General features: G+C 43.4%; 1 protein-coding gene across 3 annotated transcripts in view; it reads right to left on the minus strand.

Moving 5' to 3' along the window:
* Positions 1-14,201, minus strand: part of OGDH (oxoglutarate dehydrogenase) — a 163,437-nt gene that overhangs the window by 36,892 nt on the left and 112,344 nt on the right. For all 3 annotated transcript variants that reach the window (XM_082253290.1, XM_082253289.1, XM_082253288.1), the window contains 9 exons: positions 12,799-12,951; positions 12,591-12,693; positions 11,941-12,069; positions 11,706-11,856; positions 11,480-11,607; positions 9,571-9,749; positions 9,398-9,469; positions 3,255-3,380; positions 2,038-2,110 (listed from right to left, as the gene is read on the minus strand). In XM_082253290.1, the coding sequence (XP_082109416.1) occupies positions 2,038-2,110; positions 3,255-3,380; positions 9,398-9,469; positions 9,571-9,749; positions 11,480-11,607; positions 11,706-11,856; positions 11,941-12,069; positions 12,591-12,693; positions 12,799-12,951 (1,114 nt within the window). The remainder of the gene's footprint in view (positions 1-2,037; positions 2,111-3,254; positions 3,381-9,397; positions 9,470-9,570; positions 9,750-11,479; positions 11,608-11,705; positions 11,857-11,940; positions 12,070-12,590; positions 12,694-12,798; positions 12,952-14,201) is intronic.

Below are 14,201 nucleotides of genomic sequence, written 5' to 3' on the forward strand. Positions count from 1 at the left end.
ACTCTGACATTCACATACATGATTAGGCATGATGGGAATTGTAGTTCCTGAACAACTGGAGGGCCGTAGTTTGGGAATCCCCGCTCTTAATTTATTTATAATAATCTTAATGATCTAAACAGGATTGGTCCCAGGACAGATCCTTGGGGGGCCCCAGTTTCCACACCAGACCATTCTGAGTACTCACCATTTATCACCACCCTCTGGACTCGCCCCTGAAGCCAGTTTTTAATACAGGTACTCTCCCTATGGTCCATACCTACACACCTTAGTTTGTACAGTAAAGGTTTGTGGAGAACTGTATCAAATGCCTTTGCAAAGTCCAGATACACCACATCCACAGGCCTTCCTTTATCTAGATGTCAGCTCACTTCTTCATAGAAGGTCAATAGATTGGTCTGGCAAAAACGATTCTTCATGAATCCATGCCGATTACTACTAATGATACAGTTTTCATTACTAAAATCTGGTATATAATTCAATATCCCCCCCAATAGCTTGCAGACTATTAATGTTAGGCTCACCTGCCTACCAATCAGCTGGAACCATTCCTGTCACTAGACTGTCCAAAAAAATTAGGAACAATGGTCTGGCTTTTACCTGGCTGAGTTCCTTAAGGACCCTCGGGTGTAAGCCATCTTGTCCCGGTGACTTATTTATGTTAAGTTTTTCAAGTCTAGTTTTGAGTCTGTCTTCTGTTAACCATGAGGGTGCTTCCTGTGACGTGTTATAACATTGACATTACAGGCTAGGTTGCTGTATCTTCCCCCCCACCCCCCGTCTCTTTTGTGAAGACTGAGGAGAAGAATTTATTCAGAACCTTTGCCTTCTCTCTGTCCTTTATAGCCAGATACCCTTCATCATTCTTTATGGGGCCAATATGTTCTGGCCTCACTTTCTTACTCTTTATATACTTAAAGAATGTCTTGGGGCCTTTTTTTGCTTCCTTCCGCTATGTGCCTTTCGTGTTCTATCTTAGCCGCCTTGACTGCGCTCTTACATTTCTTATTGCATTCTTTGTAATGTTAGAATGCTGCCAATGATCCCTCAGCCTTATATTTTTTGAAGGCCTTTTCTTTAGTTTTTACATACATTTTAACTTTGGAGTTTAGCCACCCAGGGTTTATTTTAGCGCTTTTAAAACGTATTCCCTGTTGGGCACTGGCCAATACCTTTATTTAGTATGTTTTTAAAGCACTCCCATTGTTCCTCAGTGTTCTTTGTTCCTAGGATTCTATCCCATTTAATATTGTCTAGCAAAGAGCGCAGTTTAGGGAAGTTGGCTCTTTTGAAAGTTAGTGTCCTTGTATTACCTTTGTGTTTCCAATTTCTGTGGTTTATACTGAAACTAATGACCTATGGTCACTGTTTCCTAAGTTGCCCCATATTTCTACCTCCAGTGCATGAAGGTAAAAAAAACAAACCTCGTGCCTTTACAACCACTTTAAACGTAAAAAAATGCTAAATGGGGAAATACCAAAGAGCATGATCTGAGTGACAGCTCTATATCTGCTGATATCACATCCAAGCTGGTGGCACCTGGTAGCAGTCTCAGGCCTGTTCAAGGTCATAACATCATCAATAATTTTAGAAAAAAAGATATTAAATGCACAAAACAAGGTCCTTTGACATATACCTGACAGATAAAGGTTCCATAACCTAAAAGGTGCAGCTTTTCATGCCATTACTTCCTAAATCGGATTCCCCATTCAATTATAGGTTATGTGCAGGTTGTTAGTCAGCTAAATTCTAATTATGAGATCACTCCTCCCATGCTGGAGAAGTACATCAATACTACTACTACTTAAACATGTATACCATTCTAAGCGGTTACTTAGCACCTTTGTATTTTCTTGGGTAAAAGCTTGAATTCATCAAAAAGAGTAAATAAAGCAATCACACTTCATCCTAAATGCAGTTTTAAATTGTGTTTTAAAGAATATGGTTGAAATCGTCTTGGTGAACCGTTTGAGACAATTTGACAATTGACAAAAAAAAAAAGGAAAAACAAAAAACCAGGCCATCATTTCTCTTTACCTGCCAGCATGTCATCAAAACTTGACCTTGCTTCAGGGTGACGAAGAAGAGACTTTGGAGTGAAGACAATCAGCTGTGGTGCAAAAATATATAAAGATTTAGAAACAGGATTAATATAAACACAGCAACATCACACATTTTAGCAGACTACTGCTAGACTTGTTTTTCATATAGAGATCCTTTAAAAGCTAAAACAAAATACCCACACCATTTTATTCTCTTCTTTGTTTTAAATGCACATAATGTAAACTGGTGCATGTTCTTTTTCAATAATGCCAGTACAATTCTTTTTTTTTTCCCCCAATTAACCATATAAAGAGCTCTTTATAACACTGAACTGCAAACTAAGAGTGGCAGAAAAGTAGCCATTACAAAGCCACATGTGAGAACCTGTTCAGGATTTGCTATAAAATGCCGAGCTGCAGGTTTTATGGACAGTGGCTAGTGAGCAACATGGTTAAAAAGGAAGTAAAGCTTCCTCTAACTGGTACCTATAGGTAAGCCTATGATAAAGCTTAACTATAGGTACTGTAAATATCTCCTAAACATGTACTGTTTAGGAGATATTGACTTTGTATGCAGCCAGTAAAATCACTGGTGCATATGCTCTGAAGGAACGGCCGCCTGTGTCGTTCCTTCAGAGCCCTGTGCCGCGAACGGCGGCTCCTGTGTGTATGCGCAGGAGTGACATAATCGTGGCTCAGGCCAATCAGATGGCTGTAGGGCGCGAACCCGGAAGGAAGACTGGTTAACATGTCGGCCGTGTAAGTGTTGTGCGGGCGGCACTGCAGAAGGCTTACTAGCTCATTATGCCATTCAGGTATTTTTTTTTTGGGAGGTTTACATCTTTAAATGGTTAACGCTCATGTCCTGAAACTCTAGGGTCTTGTGTTTAATTTTTCACATGATACCAGATCTCTAAATTCTCCTTGTGTTCGTAAGGCCGCATTCACTCTACGTGTTGTGTAATGCAACACGTTTCTGTGCATTAGGGCGCGCTGTGCAAAGGCAGGTTACTCATTTTGAATGGGCTTGCAAAACAGCCTGTTTTAGACACAAATCACATTAGGCCAGAGGGTGAGTTTTGTGGCACCAGATTTTTTTTGCCCTTTGTGTATCTGGAATCACATCTGCACGTTTTGACTTCCTTTTGGATATTGGTAATGTGTGTCTGAATTCTATACATTTCCCAACTAAAATAGTGTTGACTAGCTCACCGGTTTACGGAAAGGTAGTAAGATCTGTCTGCGAAGAACGTGGAAGTAATTAGCAGGAGTGGAGCAATTCACAACAATCCAGTTGCAGTCATAGAGCTGGCGGACAGCAAAGTCATCAGAATTTTTCTGTATTGGAAGCAAAAAAAAAAACCAAACCTTATGGATTTAACTTTAATCCCATATACATTTCAAAAGCTCAATGATATTTCAATATACAGCCTTACATAAAAGATGAATCAATAAAATGTAAGTGTTCTTTACGTTGTTTAGCAAGACTAAAAGCAACTGTGAGGTGATAAGTGCAACAACCTATAACAGTGAATAGACTTAAAGGAGTTGTAAAGTCAGAAGGTTTATCTTAATGCATTCTATGCATTAAGATAAAAAGCCTTCTGTGTGTAGCAGCCTCCTCAGCACCCCCTAATACTTACCTGAGCCCCCTCTCTGTCCAGCGATGTCCACAAGTCCCTCGGTCGTCCAGGACTCTCCCTCCTGATTGGCTGAGACACAGCCATGGCGCCATTGGCTCCCGCGGCTGTCAATCAACATCAGTTAGCCAATCGGGAGAGAGGGGGCATGGCCAAACCGCTATTTTGACGTTAAATACAGGAGTTATTGCAGCGGATAGCTGCCATAACCCTGGTATTTTTCTACATGGCTGGCAGTCCTCTTTCAAATAAAAGTAGTCCCAGCAGCAGATTCGCCGCAGGATCCCTTTTATAGCCGGTGGGAGAGGTGCCCACCCCCTCCCGCCACTTCTGACGTTTTACCTGCTTACTGGAGCCGTCGGTAGCGGGGGAAATGATCCGGTTCTCAGAGGTGCTGGGCAGCAAGTCGAATGAGGGCAAGATGGCACCCACTCGACTCTATGGCCTTAGAGGACTGAAGCGATGTCAGATGCCGCTTCCGCCCAATGGCCTTAAAGGGCCTATTTTTTGGGGATTTGAAAAAATTTAATTTTTTTTGTATTTTTTTTTTTTCCTTTCTTTTAAGTGTAGATGTGAGATCTGAGGTCTTTTTGAGGACCTGTCCTGCTTATTTCTATTATAAGGGATGTTTACCTCCTTTTAATAGGAATAAAAGTGATCAAAAATATTTTTTTTAAAGGGACAGCGTAAAAATAAAATAAATAAGAACAAAAAAAATATTGAAAGCGTCCTGTTCCTCCGAGCTTGCGTGCAGAAGCGAACACATAAGCAAGTCGCACCCACATATGTAAATGGTGTTCAAACCACACATGAAGTATCGCTGCGATAGTTAGATCTCCTCTGTAACTCTAAACTGGTAACCGTGGAAATTTTAAAGGCGTCGCCTATGGAGCTTTTTGAAAAGGTATCAATGTTTAGTCGCCATTCCACAAGCGTGCGCAATTTTGAAGCATGACATGTTAGGTATTAATTTACTCGGCATAACATTATCTTTCCCATTACAGAAAACAAATTGGGCTAACTTTACTGTTTTCTTATTTTTTATTTTAAAAAATGGGATTTTTGACTTACCATAAAATCCATTTCTCTGATGTTCATTGACGGACACAGCTCCTGATCTTGACCATTGGGTTAAACTGCCTCTGTTAGGAGTTGGACACTAGGCAGAAAAAGAACTTGACTACGCCTACAATCAGTCCCTGGAGGTATACTCCCCCTCTTTGCTATAGGTACACAGTTTGGTTACAAGCAGTGTCAGAAGTAATACAACTCCATAGAGGGGTGGGTGCTGTGTCCATCAATAAACATCAGAAAAATGGATTTTATGGTAAGTCAAAAATCACATTTTCTCTTTCATTTATTGATGGGACACAGCTCCTGATCTTCTTGACCATTGGGACGTCCTAAAGCAGCGTCAAACATGAGGTGTGGGAACAGCAAGAAAAAATTCCCAAGGCTAAACTGTAGCCAACCAGTTAACAGGAGCTCAACCAAAACAACTGGAGCCCACCTGAAAAACAGACCCCCAAAGAGGGAACAAGCCCCCTAAAGAGCAGCCTGGAAAACCTTGCGGCAAAAGAGGCATTTACTTTATGAAACACTTCAAACACAGTGAATGTGCCAACACATTTTATAACATTTTGTGAAAGTTGTGCACCGACGACCAAGTAGCTACCTTGCACACCAGCGTTACTGGTGCCTGATGACAAAAGGCCCAAGAAGCACTGAGCGCCCGCGTACGCCTTCACAGGGAAAGGAGGAACCTGACCCTTAAATCGAATAAGCCGAGTCACTGTCTGTTTGATCCATCTAGAAATGGTCGCAGAAGAAGCAGATAGTTGTTTTCGAGGTCCATCAGCACAAATAGGGAGCTTGACTTCCTAAAAGACTCTGTAGTTGCCAGGTACACCCGAATAGCCCGAACCACAGCCAGGGAATGCAAAGCAATTTCCTTAGGATGATTTAGCCTGGGACACAGGGAAGGCAACACAATGTCCTCATTCAGATGGAAATCAGGGAAACGTCAATAAGGGGAACGACAAGACAAGGCCGCCAATTCCGACACTTTGGACGCAGAGGTGATAGCCACCAAAAAGGCCACCTTCTGGGATAGCGTAAGCAGGGGAATCTCCTGAATATTTTTGAAATGAGGCTTCTGTAGAGCTGAAAGCACCAAGTTGAGATCCCAAGGCGGTAGTGGGCACTGCACCGGTGGAGTCAAATGTAAACCCCCTGAATAAAAGGTACGCACCAGGAAGTGTGTGGCCAAGGGTCGATGAAAGAAGACCGCCAGGGCCGACACCTGACCCTAATGGTACTCAAGGCCAATTTCTGCTCAACTCCCCGTTGAAGGAAGGTCAAGACCCGAGCCACCTAAAAAAAGCGAGGGTGAAACGCAAGCGACTCACACCCCGAAATGTACGCTTTCCTTTGACGATGGTGGATCTTCCTAGAAGTAGACTTCCTAGCCTTCAGTAGTGTGGGAATCACTGACCCAGACAAACCTTTATCCTTCAGCACCTGGCTTTCAACAGCCAAGCTGTCAAAACACCGGCACAGCCTGATCGCTTGGAGTTCCAGTGTCCAAACTCCCTGAGTGGAGTGCTGACCCAGGACACACCTCCCCACCTGGACAGACTGGCATCCATGGTGACCACTGTCCAATGCAGGGGGAGAAAAGATTTGCCCTGGTGTAGAGCTGGAGAGCGAAGCCACCAGATCAGAGACCCTTTTGTTTTTTGGCTCAGGTGGATCTAATTGTCCAGAGACTTCGGACACTTGTCCCATTTGGCCAAGATCTCCCTTTGCAGGGACCTCTTATGGAACTGTGCAAACAGGACCGCCTCATAGGTAGAAACCATCAGGCCCAGCACCCTCATGCATGTCCGGAGGGACGACCACTTGCTGGACAGCATGAGATGAATTGCAGCATGCAACATCTGGAATATTGTCTAGAGGAAGGAACACTGGCTAGAGCCAAGTCCAGAGTCAGACCCAGATAGTCCAGTTTCGTGGAAGGAACCAGAGCAGACTTCTGAAAATTCAGAAGCCAGCCAAACTCCCTCAGAGTCCATATAGCGATGTCCATCAGAGCAGTAGGAGACTCTTCTTGCAAGAGAAGGTTGTCCAGGTAACCCAGCACTGTAATTCCTCACTGACGTAACGATGCCAGCACCGGAGCCAACACCTTCGTGAAAACCCGAGGAGCAGAGGCAAGACCAAAGGGTAATGCCACAAACTGATAATGCTCCTCTACCATGGCAAAGCAGAGGAAGCGTTGGTGACAGACACATATTGGAATGTGTAAGTAAGCATCCTTGATGTTGATAGAGGCAAGGAAATCCCCTTGATGTAAGGATGCCACCACCGTGCGAACAGACTCTATTCTGAACGTCTGTACCTACACAAAGCAGTTCAGGGCCTTGAGATCCAGAATTGGACGCACCTTGCCTTGTTTCTTCGGGATCGTGAACAGGTTTGAATAAAATCCCTGAAAACATTAGGTAGTTGGAACCTAAACAATTACCCCTTGAATTGAAGTATTAAGTCTTGCACCGCCCCGAAGACGGCTTGCAAGAAAAGAACTTCTCCGGAGGGCAAGAATGAAACCTGATCTTGTAGCAGGACCGTTTCACTTCGTGGACCCATTTGTCTTGCACCAAGGAGATCCACAGGTCCGAAACCAGCAAAGATGTCCCCCCTCCCCAGGCAGGAATGAGGGCGCACCTTTAGGCAGAAGGAGCCTTGTCTGCAGGTCTGGAGAACCCTCGCTTTGGACTTGCCAGACCAAGTTTGCTTGGATCCTCCCTAAGAGGCATTGAAAGGCTTTGAACCCTTGTCACCCAACCCCGAGGCACAAAACAACTTCCTGTGAGCCGAGAAGGACGTCTGTGACAAGGTTCCTTACTCTTACTAGACTGCAGAAGAAAGGCGCTCTTCCCCTCCTGTGAGATTCTTAATGATGTCATTCAGGGTAGCTTAAAACAGGCGATCTCCTTCAAAATGAAGATCAGTTAAGGCTTTTTTATAGGTCTGGCATGCAGACCAATATTTGAGCCACAAAACACACCTAAGGACTACTGCCGAAACATAACAGTCTAGAGTTCATAGGAGTCACATCCAAAGAGGCATCACAGATAAACTGCAGCCCCTGGACCAACTGGTTCGCCAGCTCCGCAAAGGCAAGGGGGGAGCTGCTCACCCTTCAGGTCACAGCGTAAAAGCTTAGCCCACTCGGTCAGGAGTTGTGACACCAGGGCAATGGTGAAGACCGGTCTGAATGCTGAGCCAGCCACAGTGAACATGTTGCATGCCACAGCCTCCGCCTTTCTGTCATCCAGATCCTTAAAAGCCAGCGATTCTTCTACCGGAATCATGGTTGCCCTATTCAACCTGGAAACTGGGGGATCCACCACCAGTGGATCAGTCCGCTCCTTAAAGAGGGACTCTTCAAATGGGTACCTCATTGCGGATCGCTTAAGGACCACAAAGGGACGTTCCCACTCTTTTGCGACAAATCTGTCCAAATAGCAAGGAAACGGAAACACCTTCAACGCTGTAGATGGCTTGTGCCAAAAGGGAACCAGTGCCTCATGCACAGACACAATCAGTGCATCCAACAGCGCCTTTTCGTGCGCAGCTACAGGAATGGAGGAATTATCCTCACTATCTGAAAACTCAGGGCGCGAGGCCACAGACCCCTCATGGCGGGCCAGATAAGATTCAGAATCTGATGAGACAGTTGAGGCAGGGGAATGCAGGGGGCGCTTTTTACTACCCAGTGGCCCAAAAGCCACCTCCACCCGGGACACAAAGGACTCCAGGACTGCTGTCAGTGCACCAATGGATGGTTGGGACCCGGAGGGCCCCGCAGGCCTGGAGTACCTATAGCAGAGAGGGAAAGTATACATCCTGGGACTGCCCATAGACGTATGTATTCAAGTTCTTTTTCTGCCTAGTGTCCTACTCCTGTAGGGAGCAGTATAACCCAATGGTCAAGAAGATCAGGAGCTGTCTGTCAATAAATGAAAGAGAAAAGTGTTTTCCAAAAAAATTGTGTTTCTAAGACCGCTGCGCAAATATGGTGTAACAACGTATTGCAACAATCTCCATTATTTTATTCTCCAGGGTCTCTTCGAAAAAAATATATGTTTGTGGGTTCCAAGTTATTCTCTAGCAAAAAATACTGATTTTAACTTGTAAACAAGTGTCAGAAATAGGCTTGGTCCAGAAGTGGTTAATGTAGTTCTGTTATATAACACTCTTAGTACAGTTATAAAAGACACGTTCATCCTGTCCTGGGTAAAATCACATTTTGATGCTTCTATTTTCAGAAGTGTGGGTCACACAGTAAATTCTACTGCCTCACATCAGCAGTGTCCTGCATAATTCATAATGTCCCCCCATTTCCAGCAGAAGCCATCAATCCCACCTCCCACTATAATACAGGAAGGCCCCTTTGTTCACTTCTCATGTTTCTTTCCATAATATGATCTAAGGGCCCACTTCCTTATTTCCAGGAGAGTGCATAACCCCATCATCTTTTTTCCTGTAATAGTAACACAGGAAGTGGCGTACTATCTTCTTTCTCAGTACACAGTAACACTCTTTCCCCTATATGCCAATGTATAAAACCCACCACACCATTATATTACAATTCCCAATCCTCAAAAAATACTTGAAAACAGATACTGGCCCAAGTTATTGAGGACTTACAGGCCACACATCTGGATCATCATTGCACATCTGAAGGAATCGTTCAGGTCTAGCAGAGGAATGTTCTGGACCCTAAAACAGACATAAAGGAAAAAAATATAAATAAATGTAAAAAAAAAAAAACTCCAAGATGCTAAATCAATATTGACACTGCTTTGACGTGTTGTTCGTACCATGCCCTCCATGCCATGTGGTAGCAGCAATACGATTCCATTCTGTCGTACCCACTTGGCCTGTCCTGGGCAGATGAACTGATCGATGATACACTGAGCAGTGTTATGGAAGTCTCCAAATTGGGCTTCCCAAAGTACCAGTGCATTGGGGCTGGCCATAGCGAAGCCAAGCTCAAATCCTAAGGGAAAGACCGGAAATGTGAGATCAAAGAGGAAATCTAGATTTACCAACATACAAGAACATACTGCTGCAGATATTCAGCCTTTACATACAAATAATGAATTTCATGATACTAGATCTGTACAGATCCAGCCCATCACTGGCTCCTGGATATGCTTTCCAGATCCCTTACACAGAACATCTTAACAAATTACTTCTGTGCAGCCGCTCAAGAAAAAGGTTTAATGTTCAAGCCCGATAATTATACTACTACTACAAGGCTGATATTCATTGTTCACTTTTTAACAGCCTGTCAATCAACTGTTACGGCCACTTAAAAAGGGAAACTATAAAGGCTTTTTATAATTTTACTTTTGTTTTTTTTCTGGCCTGTGTAAAATTATTTGGGTGGGATTCCATCTCTGCTAGGAGTGTCCCTCCTTGCTTTTTTTTTTTTTTTAGAACAACCTGGTTTATACAGAGCGGCCCCCAAACATTTTCTTCTCCCCCGATGGTGTTTCTGGCTCCTCCTGTCTGAGGAATGGCCCTATAGGAAGCCGCTTTCTTTAACGGCAATAATGCAGGCTTGCTCCTGTGCCTTCCTGTCTGCATCTTTCCTACTCCCTTGTCACTGGCATGGGTTGATAGTAGCAGGAGCCAATGGCTCCTGCTGCCTTAGCAAAGCCTCAGAGGCCAGGAAGCGAGGAGAGAGAATAACTGCAGACATGCACATTGCTGGATTAAATGAGGGCTCAGGCAAGTGTTGGGGGGGGGGGGGGGGGGGGCGCACAACAATGCACCCACATTACAGTGAAGTATGTAGATTGTGGTGCATTGCAATAAATGCAGCAGGGCTGCCAATTTTGTGCCTGCAAGTGTGTTTCAGCCAATTCACTTTGAATGGGGTGTCGAATACAATGTGCCTCAACGCACAAAACCATATGTGTTTTGGTGCAGTGTATCCTGATGTAAATGGAACCCTTAAATAATACTTTAGGTCCGAAACTTTTTTTTCTGTTTGTTTTTGTTTCTAATAGGGCTTTTTATATATCAAAGTACAACCTGTTTAATGGTATGTTTTTTTATCTCTGAAGTAGAGACAGTTAATACACAAATTAGTTGACCTCTTAAACCGAACAAAAAATTCTGTGCCTTTGCCCACACTGTTTAAGTGGTGTATATACTCTCCTCAGTAGCTTTGGTACACGTCTTATTCCACGTGACTATTGGGGATTAGAAGAGGGGTGGCTGGCTTTGACGTCCCATAAGGTTAATTTTACTAGTTCAGGAATACACTGAACCCCCAGAAACCCTGCCCTTCCTTTTTATTCTAGTTTAAAGACATGCCATATTCCTAACTTGCCTTGCTTCAAGCACAATGTCTACTCACACCCCTTACCACTGATCCATGACATTTGGGTGCCGGTTTACAATGAAAAGTGGATATCACCATCCGCATTGTTTTATACGCTGCTAGGTTATGCACACTACGGTCAGCGTTTTAAAGCCCAGTAATTGGGCTCTGCTTGCTGAAAACACCTGAGCAATGCACATTTGCAAAGTAAACTGATGTGCTTTTTAAATGTGCATCATTTTTTATTTAAAAAAAAGGGGTATGACTGGGGTAGGACCACCCTGCCGCTTTTAAAGGGTAGCTCTTAGCTCTTGGTGTATCTTTGCACAGATAAAAACTAAAAACCCAGCAGAACTAGTACAGTTTCAATGTAAACATCAGCCTCTCACACTCACCTAGCACTCCATATTCAGACAGCGAGCTGTTGCACACTGTATATGGAGCTTGGTTAGGCCACAGATAGTTCATGGGAATACATGTTCTTTTATCTACATTTTGGTCATGTAAAACATGATGACGGTGGCTGTAGAATTGAAGAAAGAGAACAGAATGTGTTAATAAATTCTACTACAGCATTAACCTGACTAAACTTTGCACAATAGAATCACAGCACCACAATACCTAAAAGTGCCTCTCTCTACATCTTGCCCACTGAGGCGGATATGAATGCCTTCTTTCAAGAGTGACCCAAATGCCATATACTCAGCCAGAGCCCAGTCAACAGTTCGGTTCTTCACCATCTCTCCTCGACCTTTCAAGATGCGGCTCAGACCTAATCAGGGAGATACCATTGGTGTTTATGTGATTACGAATGACTAAAGCTGAAAACAGTCAAATATAAAAGAAAGGTCTTCACCTCCATGAATAGTAAAGTCCTCAACAGGGACTGAGCTGGCCACATTTCCGATGTGTGAGAGATCCTCGTCACTGAGACCAGTGGAGGGGCAGGACATGCTGCGTGGTTGACCATCCAGAGTGAAGAAACCTGCAAAGTGGTAGACAATAACGCAATATCAATCTCACTATCAAAAACGTTTCACCAATCAGTGTGTGCCTAGAGGTGGCCAAAGATGGCTTGATTGCTAGTCCTAGCCAAAGCCTTCTTTGTGAAATTAAGCAATTACCATGCAACAAATGAACCCGTTTTAAACCTTAGGAACACTCACATATATTAAAACTAAATGACGATTATTAACTGGTCCTAGAAATGGGTGCAGTACTTTCACTGCAGTTGAAGCAATATGAGGGCCCAATAGTATATAAAAAAAAAAAAAAATGGTTCCAGCCATGTTTATTACTGATAAGAGATCTGCTCATCTACTGCTGACCATACAGAGGAGTCATGCATTATGCTGATCTTTTATATGGATAAAATTTACCAACATTTTAGTAAGAGTGCTTCCCCAATAAAAATCATTTAAATGGAGTCTTTGGGTAGGTGGGGGAGGGGGCTTACACTACTAGAGATATCAAAGGCTGAATGGAGAGTATAAACAAAGTCAATACCAGGCCATGGGGAATCCAGCCAGTGCTTGATGTGAAGGATCTTTTCATCTTTGGAACGGTTTAAGGCCTCCTCACAGATCTTGTCATATTTTGCAATCTCCTCCTGTAAGACACAAGTTGTATCACATCTCTCTATTACACCTCTGAAAATAACCATTTGCTCCTCACTCGAAGGAAACTTTTACTCTACAGTCTAAGAAGACCATACCTCATACTCCAGTTGGTTGACTACGCCTTGCGATATCAGAGTCTCCGCATATTTTTGAAGTACAGGTTTCTGTTTTCGGATCTGCTTATACATCAGTGGCTGTGTAAACATAGGCTCATCCATCTCATTGTGTCCATTCCTGCGGTAGCAGACCTACACGTAGAAGGCAATAGTTGTGAGGGTGAGAAGTCCTAAAAACAAGCTCCGACACCTCCGATAGGTTATGTTGCTGGTTAATAAGGGTAAGTGTCAGGAAACCTTTGCATTTAGTAGAAGAGCTATCTTAATGTTTGTCCAGCACAACATCTTGAGAATGTTCAAAGAGGGTCAGAACATCCGGATAGCAAGTAACATATGTGCAGCTATTCCCAGAGGTCCCCAAAATATGGAAAAGACATTTTTAAAATATATGAAACATGGATACTTTTACTTTGAGCTAAAGTATTATCAGTGTACAATAAAAATGTAATGTAAACTTTCAGCCATTTCCTAGAATAGAGCCTAATCAAGTAAATGATATGCATAATAGTGCACACCTCACATTAACAAGATAAAAAACACAATCATTAATGCCATAATAATATCACTCATTCAAGGCATAGAGCAAAGTCACCTTGTAGTGCTGAAATTCAGAGCACAGACTGTAAAATGCAGGCCAGTGTTACTGCAACACTGCATACATGCCTATCTCATCATAGTTTATAAGTGTGTAGGGCAGGCTTCTCCAAATTTTCTAAACAAAGGGTAAGATTACTGTCCTTTAGACTTTAGGGGGGGGCAAACCATGGCCAGTGGGAACAGAAAATGCCCCAACATCAGTGGGAGTAAGAAAATTACACAGTGACTGTGGTTAAGTAGGTGGAGAAATACTGCCTCATTGTTGGTGTCCGTGAGATAAATGCTGCCACATCACAGGTGTCAGTGGGGGGAATAACATCCCATTGTGAGTGTAATGAATAGTGCCCCATCATTGGCATCAGTGAAATGAATAGTGCCCCATCATTGGCATCAGTGAAATGAATAGTGCCCCATCATTGGCATCAGTGAAATGAATAGTGCCCCATCATTGGCATCAGTGAAATGAATAGTGCCCCATCCTTGGTGTCAGTGGAAGGACTAGTGCCCCATCATTGGTATCAGTGGCAGGAATAGTTCTCTATTGTTGGTGTCAACAGGAGAAATAGTGCCCCAAGGGCCAAGAAAGGCAAGCAAATAACCACATTTGGCCCATGGGCTGCAGTTTGAAGACTACTATCAAAGCATGCAAGGATAGCTACAGCACATTAGGCTAAATAATTGCCTTGTTGGTGGTAATCTGATGTTCTCGAATACTATCTTGAAAAGACTTTGAAAGACCAGGGAGAATCAATAGGGCTCCTACTACTACAGGCTTTTGTGTCCCT

Source organism: Pelophylax lessonae (genome assembly GCF_965119305.1).
Source record: "Pelophylax lessonae genome assembly, chromosome: 4".
Lineage (NCBI taxonomy): Eukaryota > Metazoa > Chordata > Amphibia > Anura > Ranidae > Pelophylax > Pelophylax lessonae.